Below are 22,975 nucleotides of genomic sequence, written 5' to 3'. Positions count from 1 at the left end.
AGCCACAGAGCACTGCAGGGCACTGAGGGCAGCTGGGGGCCCACTCAGCTCCAGGATCTCTTTCATTTTCTGAAACAAAGCAGCCTGTTTTCATCGGGAAGCGGTTGGCAGCATCCCACCCTCCTGAGATACTAGACCATCATCCAAGTTCGGCTCATTTTCATAGGCCTTTTTTCTCCTGAATAGGCCAAGACAAGCAAAAGGCAAAGGCGGTCACGTGGACGGCAGTTTAATGAAGAACATATAAAAACTAGAAACAGAGAGAATGCAATGGGATGAGGAGATACCGGAAGGCAAAAGATGCAGAACTAAGAAGTGAGCAGAGATTTTCCATGCACAAAGGTCAAAAACTGGGCATGATCATATAAAAAACAAAGGAGCCTGTTTTCTGTACACAGAGAAATATGATAGAAATAGACGTATTTGATTTCCTTTATGGGTTGGAATATGTAACTTTATCCACCTTGTACAAACCTAGATCATTTTACATGAGTGTTGAGAGGTTTCATTCTGAAATTACCCTGTTGATCTCGATTTATATTTAGATAGAAGTACAGATCAGAGAAAGTAATAAAGTTTTCAGACATTTAGCCTGGGAAACCTGCATGGAGAAGAAGCTGTGGTCAGAGCACATGCCTTCCCAGGACTAGCCTGGGCAGTGGCTGAGCCCAGGATCCCCATGCCTGGCCTCAGGAGATCCTGTGGGGCAAGCAGGCAGCAGCGCCGTTCCTCCAGTAGCCCCTTCTCAGCCCCCCACCAGCTGCAGCTCCTGCCTTTGTCTCTCCAGTGTTGGCATGGGGCTGGGAAGGGGCTGCCAGGGAATGGCAGCTGCTGCCAAGAGCTTTCTCCCTGCCAGGATTTCCCGGGGGTCCCTGTGCACCACAGCCAGGAGGTGCCAGCTCCAGAGAGCTCTGCCTCTGCAGGGTGCCGTGTCCCCACACCTGCTTGCCATGGCTGTATCTCCCATCCATTCACGGGGTGGGGGGTGTTGGGCAGCTGCTCTAGGTGCCCCTGATGTGCACATTTGCCCCATCAGAATGCAGACACTGTCGTGGCTCTGGCATAGCCCCTTGCACACTGCACAGCCGCATGCACAACTGGCACGAGGTTATCCTGCAGTTTTGACATCCACACCCCTGCACCCCAATCCACTCTGTCCCAAAACACCATCCTGAGAGGCCCACAGCCCTCACAGCCGCTGTACACCCAGCACATGGCACGCATGGCATGGCACAGAGCACACTGCACTGTGCTGCACATGGGGCCTTGGACTGAGTTCCCCCATGGCACAGGGAATGGCACTCCAGTGCACACCCTGATGTACACCCCAGTGCACGTGCTTGTGCACAGCCCAGTGCACACCCTGGGCCACATGCCAATGCACACACCTGTGCACATCCCAGAGCACATCCCAGGGCACACTCCAGTGCAAACCCCAGTGTACAAAATGCACACCCCAGAGCACATCCCAATGCACATCCCAGTGCACACCCCAGTGCGCACCCCATTATACACCCAAATACACGCCCAAGGGCACATCCCAATGCACACCCCGATGTACACACGAGTGCACGTGCCGTGCACACCCCACCGCACACCTCAAATCACACCCCACGCACACCCCAAATCACACCCCACGCACACCCCACTTCCCGCCCCACCGCACGGCCCCCACCTCACGCCCCGCCCATCGCAGAGGCCCCGCCCCCGGCGCGCGGTGACGGCGCGGTGACGTCAGCGGAGCTGTCCGCTCAGCACCGCGCGGCGGCCGCGCCGCCACCATGCGCGGGGCCCGCGGCCGGGAGCGCCGGGAGCGCCGGGAGCGCCGGGAGCGCCGGGCGCCGCGGGACCGCCGCCGCTGCCGCGCCGGGAGCGCAGGTGGGAGCGGGCGGAGCGGCACGGGGGGGTCAGCATGTGGGGGTCCGGCAGGCGGGGGACGCGCCGGACCCCTCGGGGGAAGGGCTGCGGCACCCGGCTCCCGGTCCTCCCCTCGTGCGGCGGAGCGAGCGCGAAGCCCGGGATGGGCGTGCGGCTCGGCCCGGCGGAGCGGCCCCCGGGACCCCCGCCCCGAACAAAGAGAGGGGCGGAGCGGCCCCGCGCCCCGGCGGCCTTTGCGGCTGTCGCTCGGCAACGCCGCGCCCGCCTCGGCGGCCCCGGGCCCGGCGGGAGCGGTGGGGCCCGGCCGAGGGGCGCCGCGGTGGCGCCGTGCCCCGGGCGCTGCCCCCGGCCCCCGCTGCGCCCTGCCCCGCGGGGCGAGGAGGCCGGGGGGCCCGGGGCGGGCGGCAGCAGGTGGGTAAGTCCCGGCGCCAATGAGCAGGCGCTGGGCTCCCCTAGCAACAGTGCCCGCGCCAATGGGCGCCGCCAGCCGCCCGCGCCGCTGCCCGCAGCCCTGCCCGCCGCGCCACCGGCACCGACCCTCCCGGGCGGCCCTGCCCTGAGCTCTGCACCGGCCCGGCGTGCGCTCGGGGCACAGAGCAGCACCTCACTGCCCTCCTGCCACTCCAGCGGCCGCGCTGAGCCGTGCCAAGCCATGCTGTTCCTACACCGGCCAGCCAGCCGTGCCATGCCCCATCCCCGGCCCCCTGGGGCGGCAGAGCCCTGCCCTAACCCCACACAGCATCACCCAGCCCCGCCAGGGCCGGCGCGTCGCTCCTGGGCTCTGCGGGTAAAGTCCAATCCTGCTTAGCATCCCTCCCCCCGGGGCCCCGTGCTTGGCTGCCCGCTCTGTGCCCGCCTGCTTTCTTGGGATTAGGCTCTGTGCTTGGCTTCCCCAGGGGGATTTGCCCTAGCTGGTGTTTCCTTCCCCAGCCGGAGGGAAGGAGGAGGCCAGTGGCAGGGGAAGAGATGCCAGTGGAGTCCGACCGGGCAGCAGCAAGATGCTGGGCAACAGGGAGCCATGACTGCAGCCTCTGCCCTCTTTCCTGCTCCTTCTCAGAACGCTGCTTTTGTGAGCTGTCCTGAACTGGCTGCTTTAACTTGGCACTGGGAAGGAGTGATGCTGGCCTGGGGACAATTAGTGACAATAAACCCATTCTAAACCAACTGAGCCTTTAAAGGGACTACAGGGGCAAAGGGATGCTGGAACTGGCTCCAGGTGGAAACAGGCAGACGGCCGCTGTAATTAGGTTTAAACTGGAGCTGGATCAGCCTTTGCAGGGGATTATGACCCCTCCGTCTGTGTAGGCGCTGCGGGGGGCCCAGTAACTGCTTTCTCAGCGTCCTGGCACAGCTGCAGCATTAGGGGTGAGCCCTCGGGTAAGGAGCAGGGACATCTAGGTCTGGTGCCCCTCTGGCCCCATGGGTTGGCATGGGAGGGCTGTATCCAGTGTGGAGGCCCAATTTGTTTTTACAAGGACACTAGGAGCTGGAGCAGAGATGAAAAATAGCCAGAAATATGATTAGAGGATTGGAGAAAATGCCTTGGAGTACAAGCTTAAAGAGCTCAATCTGTTTAGCCTATAAAAATAGAAGACTGAGGGGTGACTTAATTACTGAGCATAATTACTTCACAGGCAGAAAATACCAGGTTGTGGAAGTCTCCCGTTAATCGAGCAGGAAAAGGGTGCTGGAGAGCCACGGGCAGGAAATTGAAGACACAGACAAATTATAAAACACGAAGCTCCTGGAGGTGCAGGAAGATTCTCTGGGGACAGTGCATCCCTTCAGCCACATGCTGTGTGACAGTCTGCACCTCCACCAATGAGCCTGTTCCCCCATTCCCTCCCTTCCCACGCAGATAGTGGGGGGACAGAGCAGGATTTCTGGTGGCTGAGCGCTGAGTGGTGGGATTGCTTCCGGGCACATGCCAGTGGTGTCTCAATTCCCCTTGTCTCTCTCTCACCAGGTGGGGTGGCTGCCGGGACACAGTTCTGCCGGCAAGCCATGAGGCAGGAGTGGAGATTTTGATGCCTCTCCCAGGAGTCCCCAGAGCCATGACTGCAACTGTGCAGACGCTGCGGTTCAAGCTGCTGCCGCACGAGCCAGGCCAGGAGTGGGAGCCCAGCTGCCAGCAGGAAATTGAGCATCGCTACCAGGTGGTGCCCTCGGTGGTGTGTGCCATGTGCTGCCTTTTTGGCATCATCTACTGCTTCTTTGGTGAGCCAGGCCAGCCCAGCAGCTGGTGGGGCAAGCAGGGAGAAGGGCAGGGGGAGCTGGGGGTGCTGTCCATCCACTCCGTGACTGCGGTGGTCTCTCCATAGGCTACCGCTGCTTCAAGGCCGTCATGTTCCTGACAGGGCTGATGTTCGGCTCCATCATCATCTTCATGCTGTGCTACAAGGAGCGGGTGCTGGACACACAGCTGAGCGTGGAGGCCTCAGTGGGCATCGGGCTGGGCATTGGAGTCCTGTGTGGGCTGGTCACCATGCTGGTGCGTAGCGTTGGCCTCTTCATGGTGGGGCTGCTCCTGGGGCTGCTGCTGGCGGTGGCCACGCTGGTGGTGATGGAGCAATTCTACCACCCGCCGACGGTGTGGATCCCCATTGCGCTTCTCCTGGGTGTGGGGATGCTCTTCGCTGTCCTCACCCTGCAGTGGCAGCGCTTCTTCACCACCCTCTCCACTGCCGTCTTTGGGAGTGCCATCATGACTGTCACCGTCGACTACTTCATCGAGCTCTTCCTCCTGGTGCAATACATCTACGAGCGCATCAAGGTGGCCCCTGCTCGCCCCGTGTGCTGGTACAGCTGGGTCATTCTGGGCGTTTGGCCACTCCTCACCACGCTGGGTGTCCTGGTCCAATGGAAGGTCACAGGCGAGGGCTACTCTCATACAGAAGGTGTGTGGGGACTGAGGGAGATGTGCATGCTCAGGGTGAGTGCAGGAGCCAGGGACACTGGGGAACTGGTGTGGAGGTTCCCAGCACCTGGTTTGCATGGACAGATATGGGTTCTGGGACTCTCTGGCAGCACAGCACTCAAAGGGAGGCTTGGGTGCACAAAGCTGGCACTGGTTTGAGTGCCAGTGGTTTGGGAGACCATTTGGGTGTGCTCCCTGGTCCTCACAGGCTACTCTGTTCCACAGTGATCATCAGCCGGCAGCAACGCCGGGTGCAGCTGATGCGCATCAAGCAGAGGGAAGACCGAAAGGAGAAGAAGAAGAAGCGGAGACCCCACCACCCGCCACCCCACCAGCACAAAGCCCACCCACCAGAGCCTGCTTACCGCCGCAAGCCCAACCCTGTGCGCCGCTTTGATGGGGACGTGCTCTCCCCCGTGAGTCCCACAGCCAGGGTAGAGATCTCCCCCAGACTCCACAGCCCTTCCTTCTCCATGTGGGTGGGCCGCGGCACAGAAAGGTGTCCAGGCACCTCAGTTGACATCTGAGCTCCTCAAGGGATGAGACTGGGGCATCCCAGGGACCGGGCAGCTCAGGAAGAGCTAAGCTAGAACATCACCACCACAGAGCAATTCAGGCTTTGCAAGCAAATGAAAACTGCTGGCCGAAGCACTGTGGGCATAGTAGAAACAGGTGGTAGGCGAGGTGTGAAGCGTGTGCCCAGGGAAGGCATGAGATTCTCCCTCCTCTGGCCCGCCCCTGGAGGGCCCAAGTGCTGGGGATTGCACAGGGCTGTTTCAGGGGAAAGGGGATGGGCTGCTGCAGAGTTTAGGGTGGAATGGGGTGGAGTGAGCCAGGAGCAGAGCCCCTCTCACTCTCTGTTCCCCCTCTCTCAAGCAGAGCTACATCCAGAGTTTCCGGGAACGGCAGACGGGACCATCTCTGAACAGTCTCATCACCAGCTCCCACGCTGTGGTGGACCTGGACTATGACTGCAGCTCCACCGTGCCCCTCACCACGGGCTCTGGCCCTGCTGTGAGGGTATAAGCCAACCCTGTGACCTCGAGCAACACCAGCACCCCAGCCTGCTCCGACAGAACCCCTGGAACAGGCAGGGCTGTGTCTTTGGCCCCATGTGGCCACGTGCAGCTGGGGGCTGCAGATGGAGACCCTTCTTGGAGACGTGGGACTTGTCTGGGCAAGCTCCAGCTGCCCTTGAGATCCAGAGGTGCTGGGGAAGCCTTTCGGCAGGGACTCAGCCCAAGGACCAGCACCCATAGACGTGCAGTGCGAGTGGCTCTGCTGGGGTGGTGGGTTCCTGAGCCCCTACTGCTGCGTGTTACCCTATGGTCCGGGCACGCTCATCCTGCATCCTAACATTTCCCTCCCCATATTTGACCCCCACTTTCCCAAGAGCAGCTCCCCATGCCTGCCCCCAACCCATCGCACCACCCAGCAACTCCCCAAGTGCCTGTCCCCTGTGTCCCTTCCTCAAAGAGCAGGTCCCACAGCCCTTTTCCCCGCAGGGACTCCCCTGAGCATGTGTGCCCTGTCCCACCCTGGCCCCAAGAGCAGCTCCCAGGCAACATTTCCCAAAACCTGCCTCCTCAGAAGGTCCCCCTGCCCTAGCCACCCTCCCTACACCCCAGAGCAGCTTGCCACTCCTCTTTTTCCCAAGCTGGACCGGGGTGGTCCTGGGGCAGAGACTGCCAGGGCCAGGTGGTTCCCAGCGTGATGCTGGCAAGTGGTGCCTGTCCAGCGGGAGCTGCGCTGGCAGGGTGCATCCCCTGCAAAATGTTTTGATGGGAGACAGGACACTGGCTCCAGCCTTTGGGCGGAGGCTGGGCTGCCTCAGGGATGTGGGGACCCCTGCAGTGTCAGAGACCGTCGCTGTTTTGCTGGCGACTGGATTTTTATAGTGGCCGGGGGGGCCCTGGGGCAGGGCAGGGCAGGAGCCCCTGTCCAGAGCACTGCTGAGGGCAGAGGCTCACGCCTTGTATATATTTCTCTTGCTGTGATTTGTATTAACTTATTATGGAGTGAGCCAGGATTTCCCCATGGCCAGGCAGGCAGGATGGTGGTGAGACTGGACCAGGGAGTCCCCTACTTTGGGAGCCCCCACAGCCCAGCCCAGCTGGCCCTGCTGCCCCAGGAACTGCATGTTTCTGCCAGGCACCCCCTCTCCTGCAGCATCGCGCTGCCATCTCCTTTTCAGTCTCTTTTGTAAATGTGCCAAATGCTGCTGAGGCCTCGGCCACACAGTAAAGAGCCTTTCGGAGTCTGGCGTGTGAGGCCAAGGGCTGCGCCGGGGGAAGGGGTGAGGGGCGGCCCCAAGGGACAGGCTCCCAGGGACGCTGAGTGGTGCCACCACCCCTTCTCTTAACGGGACCCTGATTCGCTGGCATGGAAGAAACCATGTCAGAAAAAAAGGCTGTTTAATGCAAAGCCCTGAGGCTGGAGCAGGCACGGGATGGTGTCCGTGTGTCTGTATGTGCTGGAGGAAGCGTGATCCCATCTCCCAGCAGTAGCATCAGTCTGTCTGTGCGCAGGCCCTGAGTGCCGCATCCTGGCTTCTAGCTCCCTGTGGGAACAACGGGAGTCAGAGCTGGAGCATTGCTAGAGCTAGTGGGGCACCCAAAAGGTGTATCCCAGACAAGGAGGCACGGACCCCTGGCCCCATATTCAGCCTGTTCCCCCCAGCACTCAGACTCTTGCAAGCAGTGGGACATGGGGACAGGGCCTTTGGTGTCCCTGCACTGCAAGGCACATCAGCACTGTCAGCTCCCAGTGGTGCCCCCCTAGGTGCCCACTCACCCTCTACCAGGAGCCGGGCAGTGGAGCGGTCATCGAAGGCATCGCAGGTGTACGAATCCTCATCCTCCGGCCCCACACGGTGGATGATGAGTGTGCGGTAGCAGTCCAGATTGCAGATCTCATACTTGTCACCCGCAAAGATCTCGGTGTCCCCGCGGAGCCAACGCACCCGGCCCCGTGCATGGGACACTGTGCACTCCAAAGTTGCCTTGTGCCTCGCCAGCACTGTCTTGTCCCGCAGCGGCTTCACAATCCGGATGGGCAGCGCTGGCGGGAAGGGGCAGGGTGTCAGCATTGCAGGGTGAGTGGGCTCCCGGGGGGACACCACAAGCTGACCTGGTGCACCCCAGCCCTGGTGCTGGAGCCCAGCCTGGCCCTGCAGCCCGCACTGGTACCTTCCACATGCAGACTGGCCTCAGAGGTGGCTGTCCCAGCTGCAAAGCAGATGAGTCCCTGGTCTTCAGGCCGCGCACTGCAGAACAACAGGAAATGCCGGGTCCCTGGGGAGGGAGAGGCTGGCTCAAGGGGACAGCAGTTGGCACCCATAGCAGGAGGGGGCAGAGATCCCCTTTTGTCCACACCAACTCCCCTTGCTTGAATTCACCCCCTCCCAGCCCCAAACCAGGTGTGGGACTACTTGCAACCCCACCTTCTTGCCGTATCTTCACTGTGCTGGAAACCTTGATTTTCTCCCCATCCCGGAACCACTCGCCCTTCACATCCCCGTGTGATGCCTCGCAGGTGAAGATGGCGTTGTCACCTTCCCGCACCTGGACCTCCTGCAGCTCCTGCACAATATGGACCTGGCGCTCTGCAGATAAGGGGCAGGGTGCCAGGGCAGCCAAGAGTGAGGGGGAGGCTATGTAGGGTTTGGGGGTGCACCCAGCCCCAGGAGCTGAGTGACTGTACCCTGGACGTGCAGCGTGGCGGAGGCCTGGCAGTCGCCTGCGTCGCAGGTGTAGCTGCCTGCGTCGGCCAGCTCACAGCGGCTCAGCTGCAGGATGCGGCGCCGGCCCGCAGAGTAGATGCGGCAGTGGGGCCCTGGCCGCAGCTCCTGTCCATCCTGCGCGGAGACAGTTGCTCAAGAGGACAAGCAGGCAGGATCCTGCTGCTTTGTCCCCATCCACCCTGCCTGCAGCCCTGTCAGGGAGGGCAACAACCAGAGGACAAAGCAGGGAGGAGGACATGGCCTGGCACTTCTGGAGGGGGTTGGGGCAAACCCTCACCTTGAACCATTTCACCTCTGCATTGGGGCGAGACAACTCACACTCGAAGGTGGCGACTCCTGTCTCTGGGACCCCCAGGTCTCGCGGAACCCTCATCATAGTGACTGGAGGCTCTGAGGAGGCAGGACACAGGGCAAGAAGGTTTGGTAGGACAAAGACATGCAGAGAAGGGTATCTGTGCCTAGGTCATTTCAGCATGGGGTGAGTGGCACTTCTCAAGGCACCACCATAGACAAGCACTCATCAGTGGTGATGCAGCCACCTCTGAACCCAGACCCTGGCTGGACCCACTGCCCAGCTCACATCTCCTCCCTGAGGACAGTGGGACACTTGACAGCATGTGCCCAGGGCGGCTCAGCTCAGTCCTGGAATCTCCCCCGGTACTGAACAGCTGCAGGACAGACAGTACCAGTGCCATGCACCCACAGCCTACCCCAGGGACCGTACCCCGCACACGGAGCTGGGCACTGCAGCGCAGGGTGTCAGCAGTGAAGGTGATGGTGCCTGAGTCCTCCAGCGCCAGCCTTTCCAGTGTCAGGCTGTGCCCGCAGCCCGTGGCACTGATCCGGCATGTGCCACTGGGCTTCACCCGGATGCCATCCCGCGTCCAGACCCCAGGCACACCAGGGTGAGACAGCTCCAGATGGAAGGTGGCTGTCTCCTCTCAAAAGTCTCCACATCTGCTAGTGGTGTCTGGATCGACACTTTCCGGGCTGCGAGAGACCCACATCCATGAGTAGGTGTCTGCCCAGCCCCTGGCTCCCCAGTCTGTGCTTGCTGGAGCAATACTCTTAAGTCCAGCCCTTTATACCAGGCTCCCACCCCCGCCCACACACTCACCTACCTCTCTGCTCGACCACCTTCCAGCCAAGTACCAGCTCGGCCCAACACTCTCCCATCGCAGCAGTTGGGTGCCCTCCCCATTCCCATCCCCATCCATGTCACCTTCCATCCCTATTCCCAGCATGGTACTCACGCTCCACACAGAGCTTGGCCTGCGTGCGGTCATGCAGGCTCTCGCAGCGGTAGGTGCCGCGGTCAGCAGGGCCAAGGCAGTGGATGGTGAGGGTGCGCAGGCACCCCGACTCCTGCAGCACGTACTTGCTGCTTGGCTGGAGGAGGATGCCCTGCTTCAGCCACTGCACCTCAGCGGCCTCGTGGCTCACCTCCACCTCCAGGCACACATCCCCCTGCTCCTCTGCCACCATGTCCTGCAGCTTCCGCACGAACAGCACCTGTGCCTCTGCACGGTCCATACACTGGGTCAGCAGCTTGCCCCAGGGCTGTGCCTCAGGCTGAGCCCCAGCTGTCTCCTTCCCCCTCACCTTGTACACTCAGCCGGGCCGTGCTCACCAGCCCCTCAGCGTTGGCTGTCACAGTGCCTGCATCCCCTGGCTGGCACTGCCAGAGGGTGAGGCTGTGACACAGCCCACTCCTTGTCACCAGCAGCCGCTCGCTGGGGACCACAGGCTGGCCATTCAGCTGCCATGTCACAGCCACATCCTCAGGGGACACCAGGCACTTGAAGGTGGCGTCCTCCCCCTCCAGCACTGTCAGGCTCTGCAGCTCCATGATGATCTCCACAACCCTGGGGACTACAGCCAGGGTGTCAGGGCTCAGCACCGGGGACTCCCTGTCCTGCAGAGCTGCTGAGCATCCCTGCAGCCCTGACATCACTGTTCCCAGCTTCCCTGCCACCCCCATGGCATAGGGGTCCCCGGGGTGGTGGTCAAGCCTGGGGCTCACCCTGCACTGTCAGCGTTGCCAGTGTTTGGTCGTCGTTGGACTCGCAGCAGTATTCTCCGGCATCCCCAGGCTCCACGTGGCTCAGCACCAGCGAGCGTTCCCGTCCCTCTGCCATCATCTGCCAGCGGGGGCCAGGCGCCAGCACCCGCCCATCCTTCCGCCACACCACATCGCCCCGTGGCTTGCAAAGCTCACACCACAGCACCACCCGCTCACCCTGCCGTGCTCGCACATCTGACAGCCCACGCAGGAACTTCACCCGCAGCTCTGCACAGTCAAACCCCCCATGTCAGCACCTACTGCCACAGCAGGGGCTCCCCGGGAACCCCACTGTCCCCCAGCTGCCCACCTCTGACGCTCACGTCGAACTGCATCTGGTCATGGGGTGAGAGGCAGGTGTAGATGCCGGCGTCCTCCGTGGCCACGCTGTGGAGGATGAGGCTGTGCACGCGGCCCTCCTGACGCAGCTCGCAGCGCTCACCACTCACCACTGCTTGCTGCGGGCCCAGCCAGGTGACATCACATCGCTCTGTGGAGGTGATGGCAGAAAGCACAGCACTGCCACCCTCCAGCACCAGCAGCTTCTCCTGCTCCTCCCGTTTGTTCACGAACAACATGGGCGCCTCTGTGCCATGAGAGCATTGGGTTCAGCCGTGCCCCTGGCAGTGGCACCAACAAGGAATGGGGGTACAAACCATGCTGGCATGGGGCAGTGGACTGCTCCTGCCCCTGGCATGGGTGAGGGACACCTCCAGGCTCACCTTTCACACGCAGTGTGAAATGCACCTCATCATCACCGGCATCACAGAGAAAGATGCCACCATCACCCAACTCCGCTTGCTTGATGGTGAGGCTGCGCGTGGGACCCTCGCTGCACACCAGCAGCCGCCCACCTGAGCACAGCCTCTGTCCATCCTTCTGCCACTGCACTGTCGCTGTCTCCGGGGACAGCCGAGCCACCAATGTCACACTGTCCCCCTCCTGCACCTCCAGCGGACTCTGCACCTCCTCCTTGTTGACAATACACACGGGCCGAGCTGAGGAGCACAGGGGACAAGGCAGGGCTCAGGAATGTCCCCATAGTGTGGGGCAGTGCAGGGACAGGACCACTGCAAGCAGAGGCGATCCCTCAATGAGTCACCGTGGAGGAGGACTGGGAGGACTGTGGGGCTGGCTGGGGGTCATGGTGGGACCAGACAGGGGTCCCAGAGGGACAGGCATGCAGGCTGGAGGGGTCTGGCAGCTCGGAGTCCATGCAGGGAATGGAACACAGGTAAGGATATCAGCACAGCCTGTCACTTCTGCATCACTCCCTGCGCAGGTAGCTCAACTGCTGGGTTGGGACCATCAATTTCGGTGTGCCACCCCCCTCCATCCTGAACACCTTGCTGGAGAGCCAGGGCTCCTGCCTGCACCATGCCCTCTCCCACCCTGTCCAGCCCGCCATCTCCAGCTGATAAGGGCCTGGGCTTAGTTCAGCCTTTGGCAGCCAAAGCAGGAGGAGCGGCGCCTGGGAGCCAGCCAAGGCTAAATTTAAACAGCCCCTGGCTGGGGGAGGCAGCAGGGACATGTCTCACCACAACCCTGACGTGTCCCTTTCTGACCAACGACGCCTGTAGGGTTGGGGACAGGGCTCCTACCCTCCCCAACATGGTTGCCACCCTGTCCTCTGCAATCAGGGGGATCACACAGGCATCCCCTCCCCTCACCCAGGTCTGTGGCATGATCCCACCACGCTGAGGGTCCCCAGGGTGCTGAGCTAGCTCACCCGACACCTCCACATTTGTCACCATGCGGTCACTGGCAGCGTCACAGATGTAGCACCCCGAGTCGCTGGGCTGTGCCCCATGGATGGTGAGCTGTCGCAGCACCCCACGGGCCTCAATCTGCACCCGTTCACCCGGATGCACCTCATGGCCATTCCGGAGCCAGCGCACGATGGCGTCGGGCCGAGAGAGCTCACAAGCCATCACCAGATCCTCCCCGGCCACCAGGCAGCGATGTACCACAGTGCCTGTGCTGCCCACGATGGTCACTGGTGGCTCTGGGACTGAAGAGATGGGCTGTCACCACAGGAGCAGCCTGTGCCAGGTGTTGCAATGGCCAGACTCTGTTCAGACTCCTCTGGCTGCAGCTGGGCAGCGCCAGAGTTTCCACGAGGCCACCATACCTGCTCCCCATGTGCCCCCTACCAGCCTCCCTATGCTCACTGCCACCCCGCCCAGCCCCACACTACCCTGGCAGCAGTCACAGACCCATCTCAGTCCTTGAGTCCTTGCCCCCCTGGCCATCCCCACTGGCAGCTCTTGCTCACCTTCTACAGTGATGAAGAAGACGATGCTGTCATCACCGGTGTCACAGAGGTACTCCCCCGCATCCCTGCCCGTGGTACCCAGGATCACAAGGGATCGGCGTGCCCCATCCTCCTCCAGCCGCACACGCCCCGTGTCCTGCAGCTTCTCTCCATCCTTGTACCACTTCACTTCACCGTGGGCGTGTGAGAGGTGCACCTCCAGCACCAGGTCCTCCATGGCCCGGCAATGCCGACGAGTCAACAGGACATCCCTCTCCAGGATCATGACCAGCGGATCTGCAGCATCCAGCACCAACAGAGCTGGGGTCTCTGGGGTCTGTGCACCCAGCACTTCCCACCAGGCTCTCCACTAGCCTCTTGCTCACCCAACACTTGGACAGTGAAGGTCACTGTGTCATTGGCAGTGTCACAGGTGTATTTTCCAGAGTGCTCAGCTTGAGCAGCCGGGATGAGCAGCCGGCGATAGGCACCCTCCTCTTCCAGGACCAGGCTGCCCCCAGCCTCCAGCCTGATGTCCTCCTTGGCCCAGCACACCGGCGCATCCACACGGGATAGCTCACAGCACAGTGTCACTGTCTCCCCCAGGGACACCGTTGTGACAGGAACAGGTCTGCAGGGCTGCAGTATCCTCACTGGAGGCTCTGCAGGAATGGCATGTCTGTGATGCAAAGCAGCGCAGGGACATCGTGGCCCTGGATGCTCCTCTGCTGCCAGCCCCAGGTGAGCGACTGCACTGGTGGCCCCATCAGTAGGCACCCATTGGCTTCATTACCGTGGAGGAGCCAGTCCCCTCTCCCCGGCTGGGACACACCCTGCAGCCAGAACCACATCAGCACCTCCCTGCTCCCGGCTCTCCACTGACCTGACACCTTGACGTCGAAGGAGACTGCCTCATCCTTGCTCTCACAGATGTACTCGCCTGTGTCCTCCGTGCTGCTCTTGGGGATCAAGAGACAGCGCCAGGCCCCCTCCACCAGCAGCTGAAGGTTGTCAGTCTCATCCACCTCCAGCCCATCCTTGAACCAGCGCACAGGAGCATCTGGCACAGAGAGCTCGCACCGCAGCTCCACACGCCCCGGTGCCTGAACCAGCAGCTCCTGTGAGCGCTGTGGAGGGTGCAGGATCCTCACTGGTGGCTCTGCCAGGGGTGTGGAGGAAGGGTGTGAGACCTGCTTACTGCACTGCTCCTGGCTCTCCTGTCCCAGCTTACTGTCACCTGTGCCCCTGTTCCCCCGAGGCTGCACAGATGCTACTGTGTCTCACCCCAGTGCAAAGAGGCGGGAGCTGTTTGAGGGCTGGGGCAGTAGGCACACAGATACAGCCGCATAATGCTGAGGGTAGGGAGCAGGGCTGGGGACACCACAGCACAAAGCTGGGGCAGTTCTGCCCTTCCCAGGATGTCCCTGCTGTGCCACCAACCTGCCACCAAGACGGAGTAGGAGACAGATGCATCTCCAGCGTCGCAGATGAACTCCCCCGTGTCCTGTGGCTGGGCACAGGGCAGCACCAGCCGGCACTGCAGCCCCTCCTGCTCCAGCACCAGGCTCTCATCCACCTCCACTTCCTCCCCATCCTTGTACCAGTGCACTGGGGCCACTGGACGGGACAGCTGGCACCACAGCTCCACACGCTGCCCGGCCACGTAGGAGTGGGGGGCCTCCTTGTTGGAACTGACAATCCTCACTGGTACCTCTGTTGGGGGACACATAGCGAGGCTCAGCCATGGTGCTGAGTGATGCCCATGTGAAGACAGGCATCCCCTGGGGCAGCTCACCCACCGCTCACGGTCACCCTGAAGCTGGCAGCATCGTCCCCAGCATGGCAGGTGTACACCCCCGAGTCAGATGGTGTGGCTGCAGTGATGTGCAGCCTCTGCGAGCATCCCTCTGAGCAGATGGCCAGGACCTGTGTTGGGACCACAGCCTTGCCGTCCTTCATCCAGTGGACAGGGACATCTAGGGGGGACACTTCGCACTCCAGCACCAACGGCAGCCCTGCCAGCACCTCCCGGAGCTGCTGTGCCTCAGGCACTGGGGTGATGTGGACCTGCGGGGCTGAGAGGACCAAGACCCCGTGTCACTTGGATTTCCCAGCCCTGCAGTGCTGGTAACTGCAAGCTGAGGGAACACCAGGGCTGATGTATGAGGTAGAATAAACCACGAGCAGGCAGCTGGTTGTGCCTTGGGGTGTAGAGGGGCAGTGTGGCACCGGGCTCTAGGAGGAGACAGAGAAGCTGGCCTGCCCCTGCGTGTATCGCAGGGACATGGGCAAGGAGCTGCTCACAAGGAGGCGAGGGGCAGCTGAGGTGCTGCAGCCACAGTGTGAGCATGGAGCTGGGGCAGAGGGAGAAGGGAAAGAGGGATGCAGGTGTGTGTAGCACCCACCTGCCACGGTGACAGTGTAGAAGACAGAGTCCCCACCAGCATCACAGACGAACTCCCCTGTGTCCTGTGGTCGGGCGCAGGGCAGCACCAGCTGGCACCGCAGCCCCTCCTGCTCCAGTACCAGGCTCTCGTCCATCTCCACCTCCTCTCCGTCCTTGTACCAGTGCACCGGGGCTGCCAGGCGGGACAGCTGGCACCACAGCTCCACACGCTGCCCTGCCACGTAGGCATGGGGGGCTCCCTCATTGGAACTGACAATCCTCACCGGGGCCTCTGCCAGGGAGAGACACGGGATTCAGTCAGGACGTTAAGACCAGAGCCAGTGATGGTGGCAGTCACAGCCCTGTGTGGAGTGATGGTTTCACCAGCTTGTTGGCTTTAAAGCTGGAAGGCACCACCTCATCCACAGCCTACATAGCACAAGCTTCTATGTAGCAGGCACATAGATCTACCCGGGTCTCCCTCTTCTCCTCGCCTATCACACCCAGGAGGAGTACCTGGCTTCAAGCTGGCTGTAAGTTGCTGCTATGCCCTCGCACCTATGGTACCCATGGTACCTGCCCTACTTTGCCCTGTGACAGAGCTGAGGGATGTGGATGGAGGTTGTGGGTAAGTAAGCACCTCATTAGCAAATGCCAGCAAAGCACCTCATTAGCAAATGCCAGCACTGCTAATTACTCTCTGTGGTGTCAGCACCAGCCCCTGTGGCTGCTCTACCAGGGGTGCCCACTTCTCTGCCTGTCTCTCCATTTCAGAGGCCACCAGGGGCCAGCTGGTGTTCCTGTCTTGCCTCAGCTTTGGCATTTTCTGACTCTGCAGTGCAGGCATATGGCTTACTTATGGCCAGCAGCCCCATTCCTCTGTCTCACCAGGACCCAGGACCCAATTCCAGATTGCAGTGGTCACTGAACACCACCATTAATGGGTTACACATGAAATGAGTGCCACTGCTCACATCTCCCCCCTGACTTGAGTCAGAGATCTAAAGACAGGGGGGCTCCCAGTACAAATTTTAGGTGACCAGCCCTCCTGGTAGAAGGTCAGGATGCTACGCACAGCCAGCACCGCCTGTCCGGCCAGATGCACTGCAGCCAGCTGCAGCTGGCCTGGACTCTGCCGTGGGTGTTCTTCCAGCCCATGGCTCCAGGTAGGCATGAGGTATAGCCAGCACTGGAGCACACAAGCAGCAACATGCCCTTCTCAGAGCCCACAGCTGCCCATACTGGGCATCCAGCCTAGAAACTTCCCAGATGGTTCCCAGCTATGATGCCCAGGCCCAGCAGCACAGCACAGCCCTGCAGCGCACGAGAACGGTGCGGCGCCAGTTTGCAGCGATTAACCTGCCACACGCTGAGCCTGCATCCGCCTGGCTGTCTGATCAAACGGCTGGTGGCTGCCGCTCTCCCTGGGCCTGCTAAAAGCAATCACATCGTTGAAGTGCAACTGGAGATGTTGAGCAGCACCAAAGCAAGGAGGGGGCAGTGTGCCAGCCCTTAGCAGCAGGCAACACTGCTCTGGCCTCAGCTTCTCACCAGCTCTGAGGGAGCTCCAGCACTCAGCAGCTGCCGGAAAACCCAGAGGTGCGCAGGGGTGGCCGGGCTTGAGGCAGACATGCTCCATGCCACAGCAGCCCCATGGGGGATAGCTGGGATGCCTCGGGGAAACCCAAGCATGCCACAGCAGTGCTTGACTGCAGCAGCCAGCCTGGCACTTGTGCCAGAGAGGTGTCAGCCTGAGCCTCCTGTCACCCACCCCCAGCCCTGCTGGTGACATCAATGTCCAAATCCAGATCGAACCAAGCCAGCTTCCCTAAGACCCTTCTGTTGAAGTTATGCAAAGCCGCTCAGCCAAAAGGCTGAGCCTCAGCAGATGGTGTTCCCCCTCCTACCCGAGGGAAGCATCGATCTCCATGCCCCACACATCCGCAGGGCAGACAATAACTCTTGCCTCTGCCCAAAGACCACACTGCCTGTCCTTTCCACTAGTGATTTTGCCTTTATCTCACTAAAGAACCTCCTTTCCTCACTCATCCAGCAGTCACTACTTCATTGACTCTTCAAGCAACTCCTGTCACTCATCCCATCTTCACTTACATCCTCTGCCACCAACTTTTGCCCTTTGTCCCATGTTAAAACCACAGTGAGGCTTTACCACTGTGGTAACAGAGCCTTTTAACTGAGCTTTAGCTCTGCCCCCAGTCACCTTCCTGTGGTTGTGGGATGTGGGTTTCAGGGCCAGCAAGGGGAAGCCTTTCACTTGCTTTCAGCTTTCATTATCTTCTGCCAGCCAGAGACGCCAGCAGCCGCTCCAGCAGCCACTCCACAGTCGAGGCAGCCGCTGCGGGATGCTGTCCCCTGCTCCCACCTGGCAAACACCCCCAATCATTGGTCTCCAGGCAACCACTAATTTTCAGGTCAGCAATTAATTCTGTCCATCAGAGTGATGTCCAACCGTGAGTCACCCCACACCAGGTGCCCGGCCCACTATTTTTAGGACTTTGGAGGAGGGTTTGGTTACTGGCCATGACAGAGGTCTGGCAAACACCCTGGTATGCAGGTGCTGGGTGACCTCGGGTGCTCTAGTGTTTTGGACAAGCAGAGCAAGCTGTTCCCTCTGGCAGTCAGTCTGGGTGGTTTTATGCACCAAATGTGCCACAAAGACTCCAACCAACCAACCAATCAACCAACCAATCAAACTGCTGGTGAGGACTCGGCAAGAGCATGTCTGACAAGCGTCCCATAGCAGCAAGTGATAGCAATACTGACAGCAGCATGCACATGCTGTGGCACCCTGCACCACCAAAGAAGGGCCACTGAGACCCTGCCAGCCCTCCTGCATCACACCCACCTTCTACAGTGATGGTGTAGAAGGCAGAGTCCCCACCGGCATCACAGACGAACTCCCCTGTGTCCTGTGGCCGGGCGCAGGGCAGCACCAGCCGGCACCGCAGCCCCTCCTGTTCCAGTACCAGGCTCTCATCCATCTCCACCTCCTCTCCGTCCTTGTACCAGTGCACTGGGGCTGCCAGGCGGGACAGCTGGCACCACAGCTCCACACGCTGCCCTGCCACGTAGGTGTGAGTGGCCTCCTCATTGGAGCTGATGATCCTCACTGGCACATCTGCCAAGGATAATGTGGGGCTAAGCATGGGTACCCAACTGGCTGCAGCTTTCAGCCCCATCATGGGGGTGAGAAGAAGAGTAGGAGCACTCTCAGGAGGTGGGATCCAGGCTCCCACATGCAGTCCCCAGCTCACCGGTCACGGTCACCACAAAGCTCACAGCATCATCCCCAGCATCACAGGTGTACACACCAGTGTCCGCGGGACTCGCCGAGCGGAGGAGCAGCCTCCGCACGCGGCCCTCTGCCTGCACTACGATAACGTCATCCAGAGGCACGGCCTCACCGTCCTTCAGCCAGCGGACAGGGGCATCCGGGGCGGACACCTGACATTCCAGCAGCACAGGCAGTCCTGTCGGCACCTCCCGGAGCCGCTCGGCCTCGGGCACTGGGGCAATACGGACCCGCGGGGCTGAGAGACATCGCAAAGAGGTGAGAAGCATCCATGAGAGCCTATGCTGTTAGGGTCCCGGCAGGACCCCAGACAAGCGTCCTGCTTACCTTGCACATGCAGCGTGGCTGAGTCCCGCACTCCACCAGACACAAAGGTGACCTGGGCCCCACTGTCAGCCAGCCGTGCTCCCCGAATCAGCAGCGAGTGCTCCGTCCCGCGGTGCTGCATCCTGCAGCGACCTTCTGCATCTTCCTCCTCCTCGCCCAGCCTGGCACCATTGAGGAACCAGGAGCCGTGCACTGCAGCTGACAGCTCCAGGGAGAACTGTGCGTCCTCGCCGTCCCACACCCGCACATCCTGCAGACCCCTCTCCAGGCGAGCTGCCGGGACTGGAGCACAGCCAGACTGAGCCCCAGTGGCACTGACTACCAACACAACATCCAGCACAACATCCCAGCTCGCCCCTGGGGAGACCCAGCTCTCGGGTGGAAGTCACTGGCTCGGCATACTCACCAAGGTGCACGGAGCCGGGGAATTCCACGGGGCTGCTCCTGCCATGCTTGTTGGTGGCGCAGATACGGAAGCAGTAGTCGGCCTCGCGGGGCACGCTGTCACCCAGCACCCGCACACAGCCAGGCAGGTCGGTGGCCAGGCATTGCACCCACTCACCCCCTACTGCCTCACGCCGCTCCAGCAGGTAGCGGCTGGCAGGGTGGAGGTGGGCATCGGGTGCAGGACACCAGGTCAGCAGAGCCGTGTTGCTCTCTACCACGCTCATCTCAGCTGCCACCGGCGCGCTCGGAGGATCGTGTTTCACACCTGCAAGTCACAGCCCGTGTTGTCTGCTTGGGGATGGCAACGAGACTCTGGGTGGGGTGGCAGAAGGGTTGAGTGGGGCTACACGGTCTATTTCTTTGGGGATCCTCTCTCTGATGGAGGGGATGGTCTTGCTCCTGTGTAGCATGGTGCTAGTTACAGGGGTTTGTGAGCGTCAGTGAGGCTGGGGTTCTGGAACCCTGCTAAATGCTCCTTTCCCAAAAAAATATCGCAGCATCACATCCCCAGCATACTGGGTGCCCATTCCACCTCCCACTCTCTATCACCCCCATGAATGGGCAGGAGAGAGGACATGGGACCCCTTCAAGCCTGCAGCTTACACTTGACCCGGAGCTGGGAGGATGTCTGCGACTCCCTGACAGTGAAGGAGATGATGCCCGCGTCCTGGCGGGTGACGTGCACCAGCACCAGGAGGTGTGTCCTGCCGAAGCTCTTCAGCACAGTGCGGGGTGACTCCCGCAGCTGTAGCCCGTCCCGGCTCCAGCAGGTCCTCTCGGCCTCATCCTGTGTCTCCACGCAGAAAACTGCATTCTCCCCCTCCATCACATCCAGCTTCCGTGGCAGCCGTTTCACAATCACCCCTATGGAAAGAGATATATGTATGCTGGGGAGGGCTGCTGGGCAAAAGAGTGGGCTCTTTGAGGTGGGAAAGAGGAGGAGGAGGGCAGGGGGAGGAGGAGGGGCAGCAGTAGGCACCACAGCCAAATGAAGGGAAGGAAAATGCAGGGGCAGTGGGGACCCTGGCAAGGAGGGGGATGAGAAAAACAAAGCCATGCCACCAGAGACCTGACCCCCACCTCGGACAGAGACCTCGGCAATGCTACGCCCCTTGTCCTTCATCTGGCAGAGGTAGATGCCGTCGTCATCAGTGCGGGCATCGCGGATGGTCAGGCGCCGCACCACCCCTTGCTCTTCCATCACGTACTTGTGGCTGGGCTGCAGCTCCCTGTCCTCCAGGTACCAGGTGGTGGGGATGGTCTCCAGTGGTACCTGGCACTCCAACACAGCATCCTCTCGTTCTGCCACCTCCACATCTGCCAGTTGCACCTGGAACCGCAGCCGGTGCTCTGCCACCAGAAGAGACAGGAGCTGAGGGCGTGCAGGGTGCAGCACTCACCACGGCCCTTTGCTCACTTGTTCCCAGCTCACAAAGAGCACTGAGCCCTTGGCCCTCCTCTGTCCTCTCCTTTGGCCTGCATAAGATGGACACTGCCTTGAGAAACACATCCCTCAGAGCAGGGAGACCATAATACAGCCTGAGGAGACCCAGGGATGCCCCCAGTATCTCAGCAGGGAGTTTTGGGGGATGCAGGAGCATGGAAGACAACACACTGTGGTTGGTATTTTAGCAGAAGGGAGTAGTAGGGTGCACAGGCAGGGACTGCACCAGGGATAGGATCACTCCAGCTATGGGTTCTCTCCAGCTGGCAGGGTGGCTCGGGGGGGACGGGGCTACTGTCAGTGAAGACGGTTGGAGCCTTGCCCTGCAGGGCTGCCTGCCAAAATCACTCAGCATTTCCAGGGGAATTTGTCACCAAGGCACTGTCCCCCTTCCCTGTTCATGGCTGGACACCCACAGCCATCCCGAGAGGCCACCTCTCTGTTTGCAAGAGAGGGACACGGAGGGGGGCACAGCTCACAGAGGAGCCCAGCATCTGCTGCTTCCAGCCCACAGCTCTATCCTGAGGAGCCTGAGGTGACCCTGGCTGCAAAGGGCAGGAGGGATCCTAGAGATGCTGGGCTCCCACTCCTACACAGACACACTCCTGCCAGACAAAACTCCCTGGACCCACCCAGAGCCCAGCCACCCCTGGCACTGCTTGGACAGGCTCCTACCTTTCACCTGGAGCTGCACTGCACTGAGGGTCTGTCCAGCAGTGTTGGAAGCAGTGCACATGTACAGCCCCTGGTCCTGCAGCTTGCAGTACAGCACCTTGAGGATGAAGTAGCCCTCCCGGTCCTCATAGATGAGATGCCTGCGGCCAGGGGCGAGGGGCTCACCATCCTTCTGCCAGACAATCTCTGGCTTGGGCTTGCCAGTAACGTAGCAGCGGAACTTGGCATGCTTCCCCACGCTCACGGCAAACGCCTTAGCCGCCGGCACCCTGGCCGGCACTATGCCATTGGGCACCCAGATCTCTGGTCCCATGCGCCGTCCCACTGTGTGCCGCCGCCGCCGCTGCCGCTCCACCAATGGCTCGGGACCATTAGCAGGAGATCCATTGGGAAGCCCATCCAGCGGTGCCTGGGGTTCGACCAGGAGCACAGCAGCAGCCAGGGCCTCCCGGGAGCCACTGCGTGCCCGGCAGACATACACACCCCCGTCCGGGGGCTGGGCACCAAACAGCTTCAGGAAGTGCCAGTCCTCAGGCTTCTGCCCCACTGTGAAGTGACTGCTCTCAAAGAGGTCTGAGAGCTTGTGCCCATCCTTCTCCCACTCCAGCACTGGGCAGGGCTGCCCAGACACTCTGCAGGTGAACATCACATCCTCCCCGCGGCACACCCTCATGGACGAGGGGGCAATGAGGAAAGCAGGTGCCTCACTACCCAAGCATCCCTCTTCCTCTCGGGGCTCTGCCGCCTCCACACTGAGTGCAGTGGCAGCATAAGTCTCACCAACGCTGTTCTTGGCCTTGCAGATGTAGAGCCCACTGTCCTGGGGTCTGGCACCAGACACCAGCAGGCTGTACAGGTCCCCCTTGCTCTCCATATGGAAACGGCTTGAGGGTTCGATGGGTTTCTTATCCTTTTCCCAGAGAATGCTTGGCTGGGGATCACCTCTAATCTGGCAGCTCAGGACCACATCAGTGCCACTTTGGACAGTGAAAGCACGTGGATAGGCCAGGAACCTAGGGGCTCCCCCAAACCCCTCCATCACCACCTCCCTGTGGTCACAGCAGGCAGCTGGCTGGAGCAGCAGTGGGGACCATCAGCCTGCGGAGATATACAGACAGACCAGGGTGGGGGCTCAGGCTTTATCAAAAGGACTGACCAGTGGGGAGCCCCACCAGGAGGGACCCACACCCAGAGCAAAACTCCCAGCACGGACCCCATGCTGCAGGAGCATCACCTTCTCTCTGAGCAGTTCAGCCGCACTGGATATGCTCCTGCCTCACCCAAATCACCCATTTCCCAGCCCACAGGAATAGGAGAGTTGATAAAAAGCAGCTCTTTGCGCCAGGGCTCAGGGCACTCACAGCCTACCTACCCCAGGGTTGCAGAGGGGACCCAAGCTTAAGCAGTGGGCAAACCCTGCCTAGACAGGGAGCACAGGCACTTTCTTGCTGAGGCTGGGGGACGATGGAGGCAAGAGGGCCCCCCTCCCACCCCTTCCCCACCCCGCCGGGCATTCCTGCAGTATCGGGT

General features: G+C 61.0%; 2 protein-coding genes across 2 annotated transcripts; one reads left to right on the top strand and one right to left on the bottom strand.

Annotated features, from left to right (window-relative positions):
- Positions 1 to 1,770: 1,770 nt before the first annotated feature.
- TMEM198 (transmembrane protein 198) lies at positions 1,771 to 7,052 on the top strand. The gene is made up of 5 exons (XM_050340166.1): positions 1,771 to 1,878; positions 3,845 to 4,095; positions 4,200 to 4,775; positions 5,021 to 5,211; positions 5,675 to 7,052. Exons 2-5 carry the CDS (start codon positions 3,906 to 3,908, stop codon positions 5,819 to 5,821), a joined length of 1,104 nt encoding a protein of 367 aa, XP_050196123.1. The 5' UTR covers positions 1,771 to 1,878; positions 3,845 to 3,905; the 3' UTR covers positions 5,822 to 7,052.
- Positions 7,053 to 7,252: 200 nt separating this feature from the next.
- On the bottom strand, positions 7,253 to 22,484 carry OBSL1 (obscurin like cytoskeletal adaptor 1). The gene is given in 26 exon segments (XM_050340165.1): positions 7,253 to 7,355; positions 7,589 to 7,855; positions 7,984 to 8,088; positions 8,238 to 8,399; positions 8,498 to 8,651; positions 8,815 to 8,927; positions 9,262 to 9,477; positions 9,480 to 9,527; positions 9,791 to 10,057; positions 10,140 to 10,409; positions 10,561 to 10,827; positions 10,910 to 11,185; positions 11,322 to 11,597; positions 12,329 to 12,610; positions 12,875 to 13,150; positions 13,240 to 13,515; positions 13,737 to 14,012; positions 14,294 to 14,566; positions 15,259 to 15,531; positions 18,106 to 18,378; positions 18,515 to 18,790; positions 18,880 to 19,161; positions 19,286 to 19,591; positions 19,930 to 20,190; positions 20,407 to 20,676; positions 21,446 to 22,484. Coding segments are annotated over 26 exon segments (6,792 nt in total). The 3' UTR covers positions 7,253 to 7,347.
- Between the last annotated feature and the right edge of the window lie 491 nt (positions 22,485 to 22,975).

This window comes from Myiozetetes cayanensis, unplaced genomic scaffold (genome assembly GCF_022539395.1).
Source record: "Myiozetetes cayanensis isolate MyiCay16 unplaced genomic scaffold, myiCay2020 scf9, whole genome shotgun sequence".
Taxonomy (NCBI): Eukaryota; Metazoa; Chordata; class Aves; order Passeriformes; family Tyrannidae; genus Myiozetetes; species Myiozetetes cayanensis.
The sequence above is the reverse complement of the archived record's forward strand: the minus strand, read 5'-3'. Positions and strand labels throughout refer to the sequence as shown.

Excerpts from the sequence above, each read along its gene's own strand:
- TMEM198 (XM_050340166.1), top strand. The coding sequence starts at position 3,906 with ATGCCTCTCCCAGGAGTCCCCAGAGCCATGACTGCAACTGTGCAGACG. Across the intron at positions 4,776-5,020 it reads GGGCTACTCTCATACAGAAG|TGATCATCAGCCGGCAGCAA; the intron begins GTGTGTGGGGAC and ends TCTGTTCCACAG. Across the intron at positions 5,212-5,674 it reads ATGGGGACGTGCTCTCCCCC|AGCTACATCCAGAGTTTCCG; the intron begins GTGAGTCCCACA and ends TCTCTCAAGCAG.